Genomic DNA, 22127 nt, shown 5'->3' with positions numbered 1-22127 from the left:
CCATGTATGCCAACAATATGATATTTCAATCTATTTATCCCCCCATGGTTAATTTCCTTACAAAAACTACACTTGGTTTGATTTCTTTGTATACCAGGGAATTCTTCAGTGTATTTCCATGCCTCATCTTTTTGACCATGTTTCCTAGGCTTAGGTTGTGGAGGATTAGTATGAGCCATTAGGAAAAAAAATTGTTTTCAAAACGTGAGGGCTGCTGCAATAAGAGAATTTTACAAATCACCATTTGAGGATTGTGTTTGACAAAGTTTTAAATTTAAAATTTTAAACTAATTAAAAAAATCAGCAAAGACTAATTTGTGCATTGTGTTTTTTCTTGAAAACTTTCAAATTTCAAAGAAAGAAATTAAGAATTGAGAAAAATCAGCAAACCCTAGATTTTTTTTAGAAAAAATTGTAAGTACATGTATACAATTTTTTCAAAAAAAAAATCTAGGGTTTGCTATGCTATTGTTCTATTTATCTCATTGTGATTGATCATTGAAGTATGCAATATAGATTTGGAAAGTTGAACTTACAAAAAAATAACAACAAAACAAAAAATCCATAAATATAGAAAAAAAACCAACATAATCAATAAAAATTAAAACTTACCTCTTTCAAATTTGTTGAGAAGTGTTTGAAATGAGCTTCTATGGACTCTTTGATGCTCTCAATGCAACTGTAGTGCTGCCCCAATGTGATTTGTGCAAGCTTTTCACCTCTTCCTCTCAGCTGGTTGCAAAACTATGGCTTCCTATTTTTCTCTCTTCCTCTCTTTTTTCCTCTCTTCCACTCATAAAAGTGAATGCCAATCCCTTTTAGGATTAAAAGAAAGGGAAATGGAAAAAAAAAACATAAAAAAATGTTATATTTTTTAATAACTTTGTGACTCCATGTTTTCAGTTCACGCGGCAGGGTCACGAGCCTCGGACTCGGTGAGTCAGGGTGTGACTCGCTGACTCGGCGAGTCAAGCGAGTCACACTCCCTGACCCGTCCGAGCTCGGGTCAGGGTCACCGTGACCCGGCGGGGGTCACCCGGCCCACAGACTCGCGTGACTCACGTGACTTGCCGTGAGTCACGGAACTCTGGTTTTACCAGCATTTGCATTTTACATTTTTGCTTTGTCCGTAAAAACTTGCGAGTTAAAATTGTAAAAACTCAAGCAGAAAAAAGAACAGAGAGTACTCGCAGAGTTTGCCAACTATGGATTTAGGTTCTCTATGTGAGTCAAGGTGTATGCACAGTAGGATGTGCCCCTATGAAGTGAGAGGTTGTGTTTCCTCACATAAATCTTTGATAAAACTAGCAATTAGGTATATAACATTTCCTCCCATGTCAAAAAGACTTTGGTCTTGAAGCACACAAAGATTACCAATGAAATATGATTTTGACAAGTTTCCACAAGAGTTCAATAAAATCAAGATCAGTTAATTCCAAATCAACTCTGATAAGCACTGATTTTTGTCGTAAGTTTAGATTGGATTGTTTTGGGTTGAATACAACTAGCTAGGAATGCAATTATATCCTGTGCAATTGTGATTATACTCTTTAGAACTCCAATGTTAGAAACGAATACTTTCAAGGCAGGAAGGGTGTTAGTATGCTTCAACTTTGGATCTAACTTGATTAAGTCTTTTCTTTCCCACATACTGAAGATCTGTTTGAATTTCATTAGTTCCCTTAATCAACATTTCTCAGTTTGAAAATCTTTTCCAAGCAAAGATTTAAGACTTGTTTGGATATTCTTATTAGTCAAACAAATCTTATAGGTAATTAGTTTGTTTGCTGACTTGAGATGTTGAACCTGATTCAAAAGTAATCGCTTGCGATTGTTGAAAATCGAGATGGAATTCTCTCTATGCTACCCTCAGTTTCTGGGATGGGGACAGGAGGCCATGTTTCGGAGTCCCTGATTTTTTGGGCCATTTTTGGGGATGACTAGGGGACAGCAAAGGGGATGGCTATAAAAAAAAATAGAGAAAATTTAAAATATATAGGGAAATTGTAAATATTTATATGATATCATTGATAAAGCATTCATATATACATTACAAAACCTTAATACATAACATTTGTGTTAAATTGAGAGTTCACATGAGAGTCAAAGTCAAACAAATTAGCAAATGCCAAAACTTAATTCATCTTGTTTTCATAATTCATTGCCAATATGCATGTGATATTAAAAAATAGCATACAAGCTACAAGCTTACAACAAAATGCTTAATGGCTTCAAGTTTCACTTTCAATTACTATATGAAAATTCAAAATACAAAAAAAGAAAGTATTGCTGCCCCTAATCTACATCTCTTAACACTGCATTAAAATCACAATCCTTTGAGTCATTGCCATTGTGAGGGTCCACCTCATCCAACAGAACCTCAACCAATCCCTTTGGTGCCTCCTCATCAACTTGGGCGATGTCTTTGGGATCAACATCCTACTATAAAGCTGGAGTTTTCCGATACTCTAGAGTCTGAAGATCCTGAAGTTGAAGAGCACTATGCACGACCACTAGCTTCTTTGCTCATCTAGAGGTAAGTCTATTCCTCTTGATGAAGTCGATAAAGCCATATGTGGACCAATTCCTATCTGCAACAAAGGAACTGAAAACTTTTGATAGGAGGTGAATGGCAGGCATCTTCAACTATGGTGCATCCTTCCTGTGCCATGTCCACCATCCCATAGGGTCAGTTTGTGCTAATGTAGCTCTACCCATCCTCGTCTTTGGTCTACTAAATGTTGGAACACAAAGATTTGTGAAGGCAAGCCCTTTGTGTGTGAAGTATTGAAGACTTTTCATCTGAATACATCTTTTGAAAGGCCTTCATTAGCCCTTCTTTCACCTTTTCATCATCACATGGAGGCAGCCTTTTAGCCCTTGGCGCATACCATTTGGGATTTAGAGCAAAGGCTGCCATATGAAGTGGGTTTTCATCTTGTTCCACCTCCTCATCACAACGGGCTTAATGTTGCTCATATAATCCCAATTTAGGATCCTTAGCCGAAATTGTTTTCTTTATCTTTCCAAGGATCCTTATTTAGGACGAACTGGGGTGTGGGGGCCCACAAAAGATAATATAAAATGTTTTTTTAATTGTTTGAGTTTTTTTATCATGGACGCAAGCACTTTACATTGGCTGTCCCTGGGACGGTTGGGATGTCATGCCCCTGCCAAACTAGAAACCTAAACAGATAACAGCCCTAAGTGTTGAATAATAATTATGTATAATAGCATTTTAAAGGACAACTAATATTTTTAAGCCAAACAAGATTAAATATATTGACATTCACTATAGAGGCCAACTTTGTAGGCTGACTAATATTAATGATAGTGAGTTGCAAAGTAAAGGGCCAACTGAGGCAAAAGGGAAGGGCCAACCAAAACAATAAAAAAAGAATAAAGTAGGGCTGACCTAGGTCAGTGATTTAAGAGATTTATCAATTAATTATTCTCCCAAAAAAGAAGCAATCATAAAAAGGCATAATGAAGAGCAGCGATTGAAAAGAAAGGGCAGCAATTGCAAACAAATGTATCTTTTGAAAACTAAAAGACATGACCTTTCCCACCATGGAAGGTATAAAAGAAGGAAGTCTCTTTGAGGAAAGGCATCGATTAATCGTGCATAAAGCAAGAAAGGATTAAGGAACCAGAACTGAGTAAGAGCAGAAATTGTTAAATTTATGGATCAGAATTAAAATTTATCTTGTTCTATGTATTACTGATTAAAATATAAATCTGACTATCTTCTTTTGTATGGCAGGTGAGGAGCATTTATTTTTCTATGTCCTATCTCACAAATGCCACTCAATATAAGTATATAACAAATGGGACACGGTCAAGCAATGCCTTGATCGGTCATGACCGATCAAGACATTACTTGATCGTGCCCTTTTGTTTATACTAACAAATGCATGTTTCACCGTAAATGCCAATCGGTGTGGGTTAGTATTATAACTGAAGTCTATCGGTATTTGCTCAATGCTAACAGCCGATAGTTATCGATGTGTTGGCCTTGACAACCGATAACTATCGGTGTAGACTAACACACCGATAACTATCGGTGACCCTTATATTGCCACCCGATATATCGTATGCATCCCGATATAATAATATGCAGCCCGATATAATAATATGCAACTCGATATATATATATTAATCGGTGTTATCATTATTTATGTTAATTGATATACATTTAAATGCAAGATTTATTAGATCGATTAACATGAGCAAAATACAGTGTGATTTATCAAAAGGTTGTTTATATGCAAATGTAGAATGGCTATCAAGGATGAATTAATTGCTTGAAGGTTTTTTTTTCATAGTTATCAATATGATAAATGATTGAATGAGAGACTTCATTTATCTCTCATTCAATCTTTTATCTTACCAAAGCTATCATGCATTAACACTCCCTCTTAGCTAGGTAAGATAAAAGGTATTGGGAGCAATATTCATAAATCGTATGATGCTTATCTTGGGACCATAGTTTCAAGATGTGAATTGCCTCTGTCGGCGATTCTATTCACAAACTCTTGAGTGGATTGCCTCTGTCGGCGATTCTATCCATAAGCTCTTGTGTGGATTGCCTTAGTCGGCAATTCTATCCACAAGCTCGTGTGGATTGCTTCAGTCGGCGATTCTATCCTTGAGCTCTCACGTGGATTGCCTCAGTCGGCGATTCTATCCATGAGCTCTCACGTGGATTGCCTCAGTCGGCGATTCTATCCACAAGCTCTTACGTGGATTGCCTTAGTCGGCGATTCTATCCATGAGCTCTTGTGTGGATTGCCTCTGTCGGCGATTCTATCCACAAGCTCTTACGTGAATTGCCTCAGTCGACGATTCTATCCACAATCTTGAGTTATTGTAAGATCGTCACCTTCCAATAGCCTCAAAAATACAAGTGGAAATCATTCGGAAGTCGTCACTTCCTTATGATTTACACAGGGCCCATAAAATAATTAATATTTACAATTTTTACCTCAGAAGTGCTCAATCTTTATTAGTAAGCTCCCTCTCAATCACAAGGTATCTTGAGTTTCTTCTAGAGAACATATTTTTCTGAACATACTTCTGAATTTCTGACTTCAGCAAGGGATGCTTGTAGTTTAAGTTTGAGAGGACAAGTTCTTGCAATGTGGCCATATTCGTCACATATGAAACATTGTACTTTAGAGGAGTCTCTAGGCTTCTTGAATGATCGATTACCATATGTCTTTTTGTCCTTTTTCCTTTTCAAACTAGAGACTAAAACTTGAACATCTTCATCAACGGGTTTCATGATTCCTCTTGATATTAGGTTACACTCTTCTTGAATGCAGTCAGCTTTTAGTCTATCAAATTTGGGAACTTTGGATCGAGCACTAACTCCTTGTCTAAAGTTTTCCCATGAGATAGGGAGCCCATTTAGAGTTATCATAGTTAGCTCCTTATTATCATAAATGTGACCAATTGATGAGAGCTGGTTCCTTAATTCTGTTATCCTCATAAAATATGAAGTGATAGTCTCTTCTTTACTCATTTTAATATTAGAAAGTTGATTTTTAAGTGTGAGGATTCTGCTCGTGTTGTTAATCTCAAACATGTCTTTCAAGGCTTTGAACATGTCATATGCAAAATCTAACCTTGTAATGATAGGTAGTAGATGACTCTTTACTCCATCTACTAATAACTCCATTGCTTTAATATTGTTCTTTTCCCATTAACTCTGTTCGTCTTTTCCATCAGGTTTAGAAGGATTATCTATTATTGTTTTTAACTCATTCTTCCTTAGTACCAACATCATTCGTAGTTTCCATGAATCATAGTTTGAGGCACCTTCAAGTCTATCTTCGAATATAATTCCATTCGTCATTTTAAAATACAAACTTTCAAGGAGATATCAATCTGATCTTAATCGGATCTTCCTTCGGGCGGTTAGGCTTTATAGAAGGAAACTTGGCTCTGATACCATGTTAAATTTATGGATCAGAATTAAAATTTATCTTGTTCTATGTATTACTGATTAAAATATAAATCTGACTATCTTCTTTTGTATGGCAGGTGAGAGGAGCATTTATTTTTCTATCCTATCTCACGAATGCCACTCAATATAAGTATATAACAAATGTGACACGATCAAGCAATGCCTTGATCGGTCATGACCGATCAAGACATTACTTGATCGTGCCCTTTTGTTTATGCTAACAAATGCATGTTTCACCGTAAATGCCAATCGGTGTGGGTTAGTATTATAACCGAAGTCTATCGGTATTTGCTCAATGCTAACAGCCGATAGTTATCGGTGTGTTAGCCTTGACAACCGATAACTATCGGTGTAGACTAACACACCAATAACTATCGGTGACCTTTATATTGCCACCCGATATATCGTATGCATCTCGATATAATAATATGCAGCCCAATATAATAATATGCAACCCGATATATATATATTAATCGGTGTTATCATTATTTATGTTAATCGATATACATTTAAATGCAAGATTTATTAGATTGATTAACATGAGCAAAATACAGTGTGATTTATCAAAAGGTTGTTTATATGCAAATGTAGAATGGCTATCAAGGATGAATTAATTGCTTGAAGGTTTTTTTTTCATAGTTATCGATATGATAAATGATTGAATGAGAGACTTCATTTATCTCTCATTCAATCATTTATCTTACCGAAGCTATCATGCATTAACAGAAATAAATATATTATAGCAGTAACTAAACCAAAAGATAAATCTGTGAATATAGTAGAATTGTAGGCATATTTTAAAATTTTCACGCCATAGAGATACTTGCAGAAACAAATTGCGAATAGGAAGGATGGCCAGCCTTCTGAGTTCATGAGAGGTGGAGGAAGATCGGCCTTCGTGTTCTTATTCAGTACGCTACCCTGAGATAAAATTGACGATTAGCTTTCCATGCTCATAGGCCAGGAGGTGGAATGGAAGACTAGCTTTCCATGCTCTTGGGCTTGATCGAGGAGGACAGCTAGCCTCCAAGGTGAATTTAGGGATGGAAGGGCAACCCACCTTCCATGCTCTCATGGTACAAGAGCGTCCTTGAGACTGCGCTTTGCAAACATTTCAACAAATTCCTAATGAGATTATTATGGGAATCGACATAAGAATGGCTATTGCCTTAATTAAGAATTTTTAATGAGTAATATTTATATGATTTCATGATGAATACTGATGATTAGTCAAAATAGATGTTATCTTGGCTTATGATTCAATGTCAATTTTCAATGACTAATATTGTGTGTAGGACATAGACTAGGAATTCTTTTGTAAATGGCAATTCAATTGGTAAATTTATGTTCTAAGATGTATTACATTTCTTATTTTTAATTGAAATTTTGGTTTTAGGGCAAAATTAAAAAATATCCCAAAAGGGGACATTACATGGTGACATCATAGACATATTGTTGATGTGTTTTTTATGACAGCGCCTAACACAGAATAAAGTTGCGTAATGGTCACTTCACTCTCTCTTGATCAAAGTGCGATTGCATGCTAAGATTGCAGGAAGTTCAAACAATCGACTCCAAGGTTCCTTTATGCTACGGACGTGACTCAGTTGGCCGATGTGATTGCTGGTAATCCAAGGGGCCTTATGTTTGGATCATTCTTTCACTTCTTTGTTGTGGCGTGGATCTTCATCATCGGATATGGCAATTCTGCTTCTGCTTCTGCTTCGAACAGATTGAACTGGAACAAACTGAAATTAAAGGGGAAAGGGTTAGAGGATCTAAATCTACTCTTGAGGGTAACGATATCAATGGATAGTGCTCTGGTGGACAAATTCCAAATAAACCAAGCTCCGCTTCGCCAAGTTTAACTACAACTCCGCAAGAACCGGTGCAATCTTTTGAGGATGTTGAAGGATTTTCACATTGAGAAAGTGCATTTGAATACCCAACACGACGCAATCCAAACGACTATTCACAATAGAACTTAGCATAAATTTGGGGGTTCGGGCTAACTTTACACTGCAACTTACAATTAGCAAGATGCAAAAAGTATGAACCATGAAAATTCATCAAACACCATTACATTCTCCATTGAAACCAAAGCACTTTATCTAACAATTAAGAAAATAAAATTCTACTCTGACTACTCTTCAGATTTCAGATTTCAATATGTATCTCAATAGGTATGTGCTTGTATTTTTGGATGATATATTGGTTTTCTTGAGATTAGTGGATGCAAGTCTTGAAAAAATAACTTAAGTGGATACCATCAGAGAACAATGTTTCACTCTGATTATCTCAAAACTTATCGCAACAATTTCATACAAGTCTCCCTCCCCTAAAAAATGAGGGGGTCACCCCTTTATATAGGCCCCAAACCCTGAGGACATGCAAACCCTAATTAGGGTTTTTCCCCAAAAGATTCTGCACTCAAGATGCAACAAGGTGGGAATCAACAATTACTGCCCATTAAGCCCATATACAGTTAATTCAAATATGCCCAAAAATGGCATTCATTCGTGCATTAAATGCACCACTTTATCAAGTTTGTCCATCATGCAATGAATATTCCCCATGCAAAGAACGTTCCTAATCGCCCACTACTTCATGCGACGACAACATGTGCAAGGAATCTGTCATAAAATAATAAATGTGGCTGCTGCATGCAAAAGATGCTCCATAAATTCACCATGCATTGACCGATCCACCACTTGGTCAAAATATTCTTGTAATAAGTGCACCACCACGAAGCCATAAATGCACCATCATCTCTTGGACGTGACAACTGCGTGCAAAAGGAATCTGCCATTAATTCAATATGCGCTGACCTAGCTGCCACTTGGCAAAATACTCTTGGAGAGAAAACTTCAGGAGAGAGAATCTTAAACTCTAGAAGCATTTTCTTGAAGTTTTTGAACTTTTCTTGCGTTGAAAGAGATTTTCAATGATTTTTATATCTCCCACAAAATTAGGGTTTTGGTCTAGGAGAGAGAAAATCCTCCTACGAATCCAAATTTGCAAAACTTTTGAAATTCGGACAAGATTTGGTGTCCAAAAATGGATTTTTCTAAAAATTTCCCCAGGGGAATTACCTGTTCTTCAATCCATCCTTAACTCTCAATTTTCCCTTTGCCTTGGAAATTTTCTTGAATTCCTGACCTGGTTGGGGAATTTTGATCATGGAAGAAATTTCATTCCTTGAAGCATTTATCCTTGGCTTTCCCGTTTTGGAGCACCACCTCTGACTTGTGCGTTGAATTGCTTTGATGAAGAAATTCTGATGACGATTGACTTTTCCTAGAAACTACCTCTCCAACGCTCCACACTTGCCTTGGGCACTGATTTACTTGGATGGAGGAATTTTGGATATTCATTGATTTTCCACGACCCCCCTCCCTTGGCGCCCTCAACTAGACTTGGGCGCCTAATTAGCATGGTGAAGGAAAAAGTGGTGTGGAGGAATTTCCTCCACATCATTTTTCTAGTGCCCCTCTTCCTCCTTGAGCGCCAAAAGGCTTAGGTTGTGGAATTCTCATTTTTTTACCAGTTCTCCTTGGCATCTCTTTTCTAGCGTCCATATTTGCCTTTGGGCACCAAAAACACTTGAGCAAGGAATTCAAGGGGGGTGGAGGAAATTCCTCCATCACCCCACTTTGGTGCCCAACTCCTTGACTGAGTGCCATTTCCTTATGCTCAGAGAATGATGGTCTTTCCAAGCTAGGCTTGCATACTTCCACCTTGGTGAAGGTTCTTGCTTGGTATTTCACTCTTACTTAGTCGATTTTGGTTGTTTCCAGATCAGGATGCCGTATTTGGAGCTGAGGAGACTTTCTTTTTGTACTTGGAAGATTTTGCATGCTTTCCACTTCTAGAATAGGAGTTCCATACTCAACCATTTTTTTGATTCAACTTGTCTGCCTTCTGACTCTTCCAGATTTAGAAATGATCTTCAGGAACATTCAGTCTTCAGCGTCTTCAGGGATGAACCTGCGAAAAATAGATTTTCCCAAATAGTAAGTGTTTCAAAATGTTAGGGTTTGGACAAAATAGGTTAGGAAAGCACTTACTAAAAATAGAAATTACTAAAAATAGTAAGTTTGATTTTTGGCAAAATGAGACCAATCCGGGATGCAGTGAAACTTACTAAAAATAGAGTTATCAAAAATAGTAAGTGCTCAAAATTCGCTCAAATTTTACTGGGAGGTTCCTTGAAGGGTACTGACTCCACTTCTGTATTCAGTTTTTCCAAAAACCTAAAAGAAATCCCTAAAATCTAGGACCAAAGGGAGAAACCCTAAAATTGACAAAACGAGCTCTAGACTTAACCAAAATTGCTCAAACGAAAAGCATACTTGATCAAATAGACCCCCAAACACTTGCAAATTGAGAGGATTGACGAGATTGCCGCGAAAAGACCCCAAAAACGCAATCCAAAAGACCAAGAGGGCCTAAAAAGTAGGGGGTCCCCATTTGCAATGGGGCGTTGTGTGAAAAGGTCACAACATCTAGCCCCCACCCGAATAAATGTTCCTAAACGTTTCAAAGATAAAAATCCAATCCATGGGAGAAGTGTTGAGAAACACTCTAGGGCAAGAACCCAAATTAAAGCACATTCATCTTGAAATTGCATATGTGTGTGCATATGCATTAATTCCATCTCATAAGATTCATCAAAACTCCCAGAATCAGTTATGGCAAGCTAATGGTGTGTATACTTCAAAAGCATCCAGGACATTACCTCGCTACCAGTCAAGCGTCCATAGCTCCGATGAGGTTGTCTCTGGAATACCACGAATATTGCTCCATTGCCTACTGGGCGTCCATAGCCCTGGTGGAGTTATCCGCATATTCCCAAAGCCAATAATTTGATAATTCTTTTCATTTTTCATCTTTATTTTCTTTTGATATTTCATTTTACTTCCGTCAATTCCTTTGCCTCGTAAGCACTGAAGCCTACTATGGGTTTGGAGATTCCAGTGGCGCTGAAGCAAGATGTAAAGTCTTCACCTGCCATAACCTCTCCTAAGAGATCTAAATGACTTAGAGCAATTGATTAAGTGTGTGAAGCATGACAATCTCAAGACTCCTACATCAAGATATAGCATTGATGGAATTTAACCAGGCTTGCACAAGGGAATACGTCATCGCCCCACTTGCAAATGGAAACTCCAAACATTTAGGCCACTCAAAACCCTAGACTTGAGCAAAACCACACAAGCGAACAGGCTCGAGGGAAACAAGCACCAAAGGCTTAAAACCAAAATGAAAACCAAAACCCCAAAACAAAAAAGGGAAACAAAACAAAACAAAACCCAAAACCAACGGGAAAACAAACAAAGCAAACAAAAGGGAAACCTAATCTAAAAGGAGCAAAAATTTCGATCAGACAATACTCACAAGATCCAAATATATACAACTCCTAACATGATTTCTTAGGATGTGCAGGAGCAACATGGCATTAGTCATGGTTCGAAGCCTTGCAAATTCATCTTTAAACTCAGAAAAGTAATCTTTCATAATACAAATCTCAAACTCAAGCAAAACTTCAGGAAAGATTAGTAACTGTGGCAACTCATCGGGACCATGATTAATCCACAAACAAGTTGTTCTTCGTAAATTTCCATAATCAAATTTATAGCTTTGAAACTCAGGAGCAAGGAAAGAGACAACCTGGTGGTTTTTGTGTGTGGGCAAGAATTCTTGCGTGTCATCCATTGCTTCATCAGGAGGTTGAAGCTGGTGATGTATCATCCCACTTGCATCCACAACATGCAGCTCATAATTCCAATCCTCAGTAGGCACATGGTGGTGAAATCTGGACTCAAATAGAAGCTTGGAAACATCAAGTATTTCAACGACTATCTCTATTTGAATCTTTAATAATGGGTCTAGCTCCAACCCGAATTGCCTTTTGTACTTTGCTTCCATCATGGTGACCCATTGATCATCAAATATATCTTCTTGCCTTAGGTTGCCTATCATTTCTTCCATCTCGAGCATGTAGGAAATAACTTCTTCATTAAGGACTATTTTCTCTTGAAGTGCACTCGAATCACTTCTCTCTTCATGTTTTCCTCCTTGGATGGATGAACTTTGGAAATCTCTCCCATCATCTCTATTTTCAGCTAAGTTCTCCATTGTAATAACCCACTAAACTTAATCCAAAAACTCAACTGATTTTTTTTTTTTTATATATAAAAATATTAATTTCTTATTCTTACTTATTTTTTATTCAATCACATACTTAGGTACATCTATCCAAACGAGATAGGCATCCATCCAACTGGGATGGGCATCTAACCATACGGGTTAGGCATTTGTCCATACGAGACAGGAGGTTTCATCTATCCAATCCGGGATAGGCATCTATCCAAACGAGGTAGGCATCTATTCATAAGAATAGGATATGCTCTGGCCAGAGACTTTAGACTCATCGGGACCATTCGGGTCCTGAGCCACTCTCTAAATCTCCAAGCTAGTCTTCCTTGATCCTTCCTTGCAACTTGGTGAAAATTCTTCAAACATCCACTTAACAATTCTACAAATGAAATGTGACTACAAAAGAAATCCTACTACTTTCTACAAGAAACTTGAGAAATTTTTCTTCAAAAAAATAAATCAACTTCCTTTTTTCGAAAACTTGTATACATTATATAGAAAAGATCCCTCAATTCGACTATCAAGAGAATTAATTGAAAGAAATGATTCTTTTTCCTAAATTATCTTCATGAAAAATTGTTTGATCACTAAATGGAGGAGTTACATGCAAAAAAATGGAGAATGAAGATTCCCTCTAGAAGCTTCCAATTTCTCCTACGACATGTGCTAAATAACATATTGAGAAAATCAATAATTTCTAAATTAATTTATTGCAAAAATGATTGTTATCATAGTGGGGGTTACATTTGACCATGCATTTAAAATTCGAATTTGAATTCTCCTCCATTTTATCAAAAATAAATTTTGTAACTCCTTTGTTATAAAAAGAACTATGAATAGAATTATTCTTGTCATAGAATAATTTATAACTCCCATGTCATATATTTTCTAAATATAATATTTATTCCTTGATATTTTGAATTTGAAAATTGCTTTTCTAGGATCTTCTTATTTCTCCTACACCATGTGCTCAATTAGAATATTGAGGAAATAAATAATTTCCAAGTAAATCATGACCTCACGAGTTTGTCACCACTATTTAATTCTTCTTTTTCTTTAAAAACTTCAACCTCATTTCAATTTATCTTTTCTTTCTAACATTACTTATAAAATTAATATTATAATAATAATAATAATAATAATAATAATAATAATAAAAAAAAAAAAAATAATAATAGCAAGTCATATTAGGTTCTAAAAAGAGGGTTATGACATCCATTTCTAGTTCTTGATGATGTTCAATAACTTGTAATTCTACATATTCATCCACCTCCACATGTTGACAGTCACTTTGGGTGGTTCTCCTTGCTTGGATGTATTCCATTGCTTCCTTGATCTTCACTCCAATGGCTTCTTCCTTTGGTGTGATGCAATAAATGCTTCTTCCTCTAGTGTGATGCAAGAAACGTTGTCCCCCACTTGAACGCTTGGATCATTGGGTTCGTTGCGCTATCCACTTGTAATTCATGTCCATTACCGCCAGATGGTGTTGCAATGCTTTGTTCTTTTGACTCCTCCGTTTGAGATGGACACTCCGGATTTTATCTGTAATCCATTCCTTTGTAGGCACTAATAATCTGGACTGATATCTGACCTGGTTGATAGCCTCTCCACATATTGGACAAGTGAATTCTGAGTGAGGTGCATTATGAATCCGGCACCAGTGGGGAAGCAACACGCCTTCAAGTCGTTCATTACCCAATTCTATTTGATTTTGAATTCTCAACTTGAATCTTGAGAAAGGATCATTTCCATTAATCTCATTGTCAGGCCTTATCCAAAATTTCGGCTTTGGAACATCCCAAAAGAAGATCTTCCTTTGTAGAACCAATTATATTCTTGACAAGAATGTCAAGCAATTCATCTCATCATGCTTGGTGGTTTCATGAATTCGACACCTCCCTGGTAAGGCAAAATTTGATAAATTCCTGGGGTGCAGTTGTGCATTCAATCTTCTCGAATCTGAGTGATGTCCACAAGGAGACTGTCCTGACAACAAGAAATATGAAACGGTCGCCCATCAATTGAGAAAACTTTTTTCGATTTTCGATTTTCTCTTTTTTTGGATTTTTTATTTTTCACTTTTTTTGGATTTTTTGACATGTAAGAGATCTAACATATCTCTGATTTGACACTTAAAATCTCATATTGGTTCTGGCCAGCTTGAATTTCTTCGCTGAACGATTTGATGTTTACCCTCCTTCTAGTGCCAATTTTGTTGACGTGTTTTTTATGACAACGCATAACATAGAATAAAGTGGCCTAATGGTCACTTCACTCTATCTTGATCAAAGTGCGATTGCAGGAAGTTCAAACAATCGACTCCAAGGTTCCTTTATGCTACGGACATGACTCAGTTGGCCGATGTGATTGTTGGTAATCCAAGGCGCCTTATGTTTAGATCATTCTTTCACTTCTTTGCTGTGGCGTGGAACTTCATCATCGGATATGGCAATTCTGCGATGCTTCTGCTTTGAACGGATTGAACTGGAATAGACTGAAATTAAAGGGGAAAGGGTTAGAGGATCTAAATCTACTCCTAAGGGCAATGATATCAATGGATAGTGCTCTGGTGGACAAATTCCAAATAAACCAAGCTCCGCTTCGCCAAGTTTAACTACAACTCCGCAAGAATCGGTGCAATCTTCAGAGGATGTTGAAGGATTTTCTATTGAGAAAGTGCATTTGAATACCCAACACGACACAATCCAAACAACTATTCACAATCGAACTTAGCATAAATTTGGGGGTTTAGGCTAACTTTACACTGCAACTTACAATTAAGAAAATAAAATTCTACTCTAAGTGAGGAAGGTGAAACCATGCAAGTCTTGAAAAAATAACTTAAGTGGACACCATCAGAGAACAATGTTTCACTGTTATTATCTCAAAACTTATCGCAATGATTTCATACAAGTCACCCTCCCTTTACAAATGAGGGGGTCACCCCTTTTTATAGGCCCCAAACCTTGAGGACATGCAAACCCTAATTAGGGTTTTCCCCCAAAAGATTCTCCACTCAAGATGCAACAAGGTGGATCTAGCAATTAATGCCCATTAAGCCCATATACAGTTAATTCAAATATACCCAAAAATGGCATCCATTCGTGCATTAAATGCACAACTTTATCAAGTTTGTCCATCATGCAATGAATATTCCCCATGCAAAGAACATTCCTAAATGCCCACTACTTCATGTGACGACAACATGCGCAAGGAATCTGTCATAAAATCATAAATATGGCGGCTGCATGCAAAAGATGCTCCATAAATTCACCATGCAATAAATGCACCATCATCTCCTAGACGTGACGACCGCATGCAAAAGGAATCTGCCATTAATTCAATATACGCTGACCTGGCTGCCACTTGGTGAGAAACTCTTGGAGAGAGAACTTCAGGGGAGAGAATCTCAAACTCTGGAAGCATTTTCTTGAAGTTTTTGAACTCTCCTTGCACTGAAAGAGATTTTCAATGATTTTTTCAATATCTCCTATTTTTTAGGGGTTTTCCACAAAATTAGGATTTTGGTCGAGGAGAGAGAAAATCCTCCTACGAATCCAAATGTGCAAAAATTCTGAAATTTGGACGAGATTTGGTGTCCAAAAATGGATTTTTCTAAAAATTTCTTGAGGGGAATTTCCTGTTCTTCAATCCATCCTTAACCCTCAATTTTCCCTTTGCCTTGGAAAATTTCTTGAATTCTTGACTAGGCTGGGGAATTTTGATCATGGAGGAAATTTCATTCCTTGAAGCATTTATCGTTGGCTTTTCCGTTTTGGAGCACTACCTCTGACTTGTGCGTTGAATTGCTTTGATGAAGAAATTTTAATGATGGTTGACTTTTCCTGGACACTACCTCTCTAGCGCTCCACACTTGCCTTGGGCATTGATTTACTTGGATGGAGGAAATTCATTGATTTTCCACGACCCCCTTCTCCTAGCGCCCTCAACTAGACTTGGGCACCTAATTAGCATGGTGAAGGAAAAAGTGGTGTGGAGGAAATTCCTCCACACCATCGTTCTAGTGCCCCTCTTCCTCCTTGGGCACCAAAAGGCTTAGGTGGTGGAATTCTCATTTTTTACTTGTTCTCCTTGGTATCTCTTTTGTCGCGCCCATCTCTGCCTTTGGGCGCCAAAAACACTTGAGCAAGGAATTCAAGGGGGGTGGAGGAAATTCCTCCATCGCTCCACTTTGGCGCCCAACTCCTTGATTGAGCGCCATTTCCTTATGCTCAGGGAATGATGGTCTTTCCAAGCCAGGCTTGCATACTTCCACCTTGGTGAAGATTCTTGCTTGGTATTTCACTCATACTTAGCCGATTTTGGTTGTTTCCGAATCAGGATGCTGTATCTGGAGCTGAGGAGACTTTCTTTCCGCACTTAGAAGATTTTTGGCAAAATTAGACCAATCCGGGAGGCAGTGAAACTAAAAATAGTAAGTGCTCATAATTCACTCAAACTTTATTGGGAGGTTCCTTAAAGGGTCCTGACTCTAATTCTAAGTTCAGTTTTTGCAAAAACCTAAAAGGAATCCCTAAAATCCAAGACTGAAGGGAGAAACCCTAAAATTGACAAAACGAGCCCTAGACTTAACCAAAATTGCTCAAACGAAAAGCAAACTTGATCAAATAGACCCCCAAACACTTGCAAATCAAGAGGATTGACGAGATTGCCGCGAAAAGACCCCAAATGCAAAAGCCAAAAGACCAAGAGGGCCTAAAAGTAGGGGGTCCCCATTTGCAATGGGGTGATGTGTGAAAAGGTCACAACACGTACCTTGGCCGTCTTGGGGATGGTCAGTCGTCCCTAGCATAAACTCCATGCATCCCTACGTTTTTGGGATGTTTCCCCTTTTTGGCAGCAATTTGGGGACGTCCATGAGACGTCCCAGAATCAGGAACACTTCAAAAACCCTGAGGAGGCATCCTGAGGTTTCCTTGAGATATCTTTTGATTATGGTATGTTAATTTTTGAATTTCAGTATAAATCTTTGTAGGTCACTCGCTCAAGAAAATTTCAATATGAATTATGATGAAATTTATTCTGATTTTGTAATGTTTAATTCTCTATTTGTTAATTTAAAAAGTTGGTACAATTCAACGTAACCTTGGGAAACATGTTGAGTCCTAAAATGTTTTTGGTCACAAAGGTCACAAGGCAGCATAATCTAGAATGCAGAATATTGTATAAGAATTATGAATAGGGTGATAGGTCATAGCCCATAGGTTGTATATAAGAGTCAAGGGGCACATATGATAGGATGTCTCCTTGCAAGGTGAGAAGTCACATCTCTTCATGGCAACTCTTGGGTTCTATTATGCTTCATTAGATGTGTAGGGTTTGTCTCTCATTTACCATCACCTCCCAAATAAAATGAATAATTGATAAATAGTGGTAATCGTAGATAGAATTTGTAAAGTGTCTAGATCTAGTCCCATCTGAATGGTATACAAAATGTCAAGCATTATCAAATACTGAAAGTGGAATATCAAGGATGGCATGTCTTTGAAGGGGGATGGGTCATTATGGCTCTCAGAAGACCTTCAATGTAAAGAGAGCTCGAGAGTGAAGACATGCCTCAGAACTTAAATCAGAAACGAGGAGAGTGATGGCATAATTATGATCTATGATTCTACTTTATGTCATCATCTTTGCAGTATCAATAATTTTTTTAATCTTGACTACAGACATGGATGGCTTCTTTGTTTTGGGTACCAGCTATTTTGGCTCTGCTAATTATCCCTATACAATTGACTGGTAAGATCTGTGCAACATCAGACCTAATAAATGAAATTATGTCATATAAATTGTATCAATTTCATATATTAATACAACAGTCTTACAATTACTTTCATGGACCTGTTGCAGCTAATGACAGTTCCAGGACCCAAGTTTTGTTTGTATTTTAGAAAGAACTATAAAATATATATGGTTTTATCATTATGAATGGAGGAGCATTTCCCATAGTTGGTAATGATGCATAAGTAAAAAACGTTGTACTGGAATACAGATGGGGTATCTCAATCTAAATCAAAAACTTTGAAGTCAATTTATCTGTTCTGCGTTCTCTCATGATCCTCTACATGGTAAGCATTGACTTCCCTCATGATCAATGAGATGACGAGAAAATGTAGGTAGCTTGTGATGTATGGGCATCTTTTTATTCAACCATTGGCAAGATCTGTGTTTTCTGATTTCTCCTTCTCTTGAAGGAAATGTTACGCAGACTTCACTTCCAAATATATCAAAAAAAGGAGTATAGAATTTTATTCAACCGTTTGCAAGATCTGTGTTTTCTCCTTTCTTTAAGGAAATGCTGCGCAGATTTCACCAGATATATTAAAAAGGAAGTAAAGAAATACTTGTCCTTGGTGGATGCACAATAATTTGCAGTATGTAATGCGAGCCCACAAGAGAAGAACCCCAATTACTGATTGGGAGTAAGGCGAGGCTAATTAGTTTTTGATCAAAGATTAACTACATTTAAAAAGATTATTTATCTAGTGAGTATTTTGAATGTCACATACAGTACAATAAAATCTTTAATTCATTTTTTCTAAAATGTTACTCAACTTTGGGATCAGTCCTGTTTGCATTTGATTTGCTTCGTCTTGAATAGATGAAAACTATGTATTTCTTTTGTAGAGAATTTGAGCTTTAGGATATGCATATTATTCTGCATTAACAAAGAAACTATTACAAAATCATTTTCCATCCCATCTGTAGATATCTTCTAAGTTTCTAAATGATGAGCTGTGAAATGAGGCTTTTTCTGCACCCACTCACTTTAACACCATGCATCTCACTGTCTTTACAGTCTATCACAGAAAAATAGTTTCTTACTTTTTTGGCCTGCCATACATTTAATTTCCCAGTACTATCATTATTTTGGTAGCAGATATAATGTGTTTCTTATTGTTTTTTGAAGGACATAGTTCGACAATATATTTCATTGATGATGTGGGGCCATCGGCAGTGGCCCAGGAAGTAGCGTTTCGGGACTTGCCACTTCGTGATGTGGGTCAGCGTTCTCTCTTTTTTCACTTTATGCATCTTCTTTTGCAATAACTTATCCATAGGTTGAACTACACAAATGCTGTGATTTGATATAAATGTAGCCTTTTGTTTTTGTATACCATTGCAAGTTTTTTCCCAATAGTTAATAGAGTATACACTGTTATTTGGTTGTGTGCATACAATGATAAAGTAGGATAATCATGTAAAATAAGTTAAACTTGTTTTTCCTCCAGATATTGTTTCTCTCAGAGAAGATGGTGGTGGGTGTAGGGTTTGATTGCAACCCAATGCTATTTGCAGCAGACAGCAATGGGACATGGTAGGTTACAAGTTTGGTTGTAGAAGATGTCATAACTTCTGGTTTATGTGTTCTGTTATAGAGGGATGGATTATAGAGATGAACACTTGACATAACTTTCCCATGATATAAATGTGTCATGACCTCAGGAGCTTTGTAAAATTTCTTGATGAAAAAAAATCAACTGCGACTACTTCAAAATATGGCTCACAGGTATGAGTGTGTTTTTCTTATTAATCATATGTAGATTGTTGATGCAAAATCACACTGATGGTATCATCTTTAGATTTTCTGGCACTTAATTATAGGTTTGGAACTAAGTTACCGGTTCGGGTTCGAGGATGCGAACCCCAGTTTGTGGGTTTGGGCAAATTTTTTTTGCCTTTTGGGTTCGTGGGTTGGGTTTGTCTGTGTATATATACATACATACATACATACATAGAGAGAGAGAGAGAGAGAGAGAGAGAGAGAGAGAGAGAGAGAGAGAGAGAGAGAGAGAGAGAGCGCATTGTGTACTTCTTTGTTTGAAATCAGAAAGCAGTACAGCTTTTTAGTTTATGCTATTTTTCCATCCTTATCCTGGGCAGAAAGCAGTTCTAATAGGACACCCACTACAAATGTGGTGCTTTGGCTCCTTTCTGCCTCGGTAGTGATGGTGAACTGCTGTTATTTTCATGATTATATTCAGTGTCTCTTAGTTAAAATCTCACACTATATTTGTTAGTCCTAGTCTCTCGAGATGAGCTTGTGGTCACTAATTTATATAACAAAGGATAACAATCGACATATAGGATTCTTGTGATTTCAAATTTAACTACGAGTTTGAGAATAAAAAGTTTATCATTAAGTATATCATTTTGAAAAGTATATCGACATGTAGGATTCTGGTGATTTCAAATTTAACTATATAATTAGTTGAAAGTTTTTCCAGATTTTTTTTTAAACATAAAGAAAATTTTACGAATTTTACCTCATTTAGTACCTGGTTCATGCCTGGGTTCACCCGGGTCCGGACAGGGTTCAGCCCAGGGGCACTGGGTTCCGTTCGTGAACCCACAGGGAACCCAGGGCCCCTGGGGTGATCCCTGGCCAGACCAAGCATGGACAAAACACAAACCAGGACCCACGCAGGCCCGGTCCGTGTTAGGGGCTTCAAACAAGCAAACCCGGCAACTTAGGTTTGGAAATAGGTCTTACTATTAGAATACCATCTTGGCATTGTTGCAATTTTCATTCTCTTGAGAGAAGCATGCTGACTTATTAAGACATCCATATGCTTCTTCCATTGCTTTCTTTCTGAACATGATAACTCCTTCAATACTATAACTATATCTACCTCGCTTGATCTCCTACATAAATTTAGATCTTGCCAGTTACCTATAAATTATAATACTCCACAGAAGGTGATTGTTGTAAATTTTTATACTTGCTATGCATATACAGATGTGGGAGGCTCCCAGTTGTAGGCATATTTCTTCATATTTTACCAAAGGCATATTAATCTTTGCCAAAGAATTTTTCTAGCAAGGTATTTAAGAAATAATAAATTCTACTTGATCAGATGTTTTTAGAAGGGTCCATCTTCATTATTGTTTGTGCCTGCAGTTTTCAGAAGCTTTTGGAAAGTTTTATGGTCAGGCAAAACATGGGTCAAACGTTGATTCTGTTGAACCATCCAGGGCTCCTGGAGGATCGCACGAGAATTGCATAACGTATTTGACTCATCCTAACCTGAAAGCTTATATATATTTGCTGAATTGCATAACTTTACTGGAATAACCACTTGGACATTTCCTGATTGCTATTTCTCTCTTGCATATGGTGTGGTTTGTTATTTCAGCTGCATTGTTCCACTACCACATCCAGGTGAAACAACTCTAAGGCATTTCAGCACCTCAGGTATCTCCTCCAAACCTAGACACATGTATGCACTCGTATAAACATCAAGATGGGCACTCTGATATTTATTTTTAGGCGTCATTTTTCTTGCAGTTTATATTTGGTAATACTGGTTTCTTTTACAGGCATGGATGGTAAAGTGGTCATCTGGGAATTGAATGATTTGGATAGCCATTTTTCACAACTTGCACTGTAAGAGATGTGTGCACGGCACTTGGAGATATGTTTTGCTCACTGGATAAAAATCTCTCCCTAATTTTACATGTCTTTAGCTTTTATATGTCAAAGTTCTCCTGCTGGTTTAGGAGCAAGTGACTTAATTACTTTTAATTCTCCTCTCTAATTATTTGTATTTCCTTTTCTTTTTCCTTTTTTAAATTTATAAAATGTATTTAGGTCATGTATTATAGCTATATAACCTACAGTTGGGATATTTGGAAACATTAAAGCTGTACCATTTGTATGAAGTATATTATTGCTTTCCATTGTGTTTGTATCATTTATGTATGTACTCTTAAAAATTAGATCAATCAATTATCATGGGCATGAAGTTGAAGGTAGAACTTAGTGGATAAAATCAGCTCTTCGAGAAGCATGGCTGACAAGTTAAAGCCAGCTACATGTTTTCATACGATAATTGTTTTTTTTTTATCAAGGGAAAGACATTCACCTATTCTATGTGAGTAATACATTTAGCTGAAACTCGAGAGATTCATCAAATGGAAGAGTCTTCTATGTTAATGTTTAAAATGACTGGAAGAATCACTGTTAAATATGGATGTC

At 37.2% G+C, this 22127-nt stretch overlaps 1 protein-coding gene across 2 annotated transcripts in view; it reads left to right on the top strand.

Moving 5' to 3' along the window:
- The window catches only part of LOC131069736 (actin-related protein 2/3 complex subunit 1A), a 160412-nt gene extending 138585 nt beyond the window's left edge, over positions 1-21827 (top strand). For both annotated transcript variants that reach the window (XM_058005273.2, XM_058005272.2), the window contains exons 11-16: positions 19059-19147; positions 19381-19466; positions 19595-19658; positions 21051-21157; positions 21286-21344; positions 21470-21827. In XM_058005273.2, coding sequence (XP_057861256.1) covers positions 19059-19147; positions 19381-19466; positions 19595-19658; positions 21051-21157; positions 21286-21344; positions 21470-21540 — 476 coding nt within the window. In that variant the 3' untranslated portion in view covers positions 21541-21827. The remainder of the gene's footprint in view (positions 1-19058; positions 19148-19380; positions 19467-19594; positions 19659-21050; positions 21158-21285; positions 21345-21469) is intronic.
- The last annotated feature ends 300 nt before the right edge of the window (positions 21828-22127 follow it).

The sequence above is a fragment of the Cryptomeria japonica genome, chromosome 11 (genome assembly GCF_030272615.1).
Source record: "Cryptomeria japonica chromosome 11, Sugi_1.0, whole genome shotgun sequence".
Classification (NCBI taxonomy): Eukaryota; Viridiplantae; Streptophyta; class Pinopsida; order Cupressales; family Cupressaceae; genus Cryptomeria; species Cryptomeria japonica.
The sequence above is the reverse complement of the archived record's forward strand: the minus strand, read 5'-3'. Positions and strand labels throughout refer to the sequence as shown.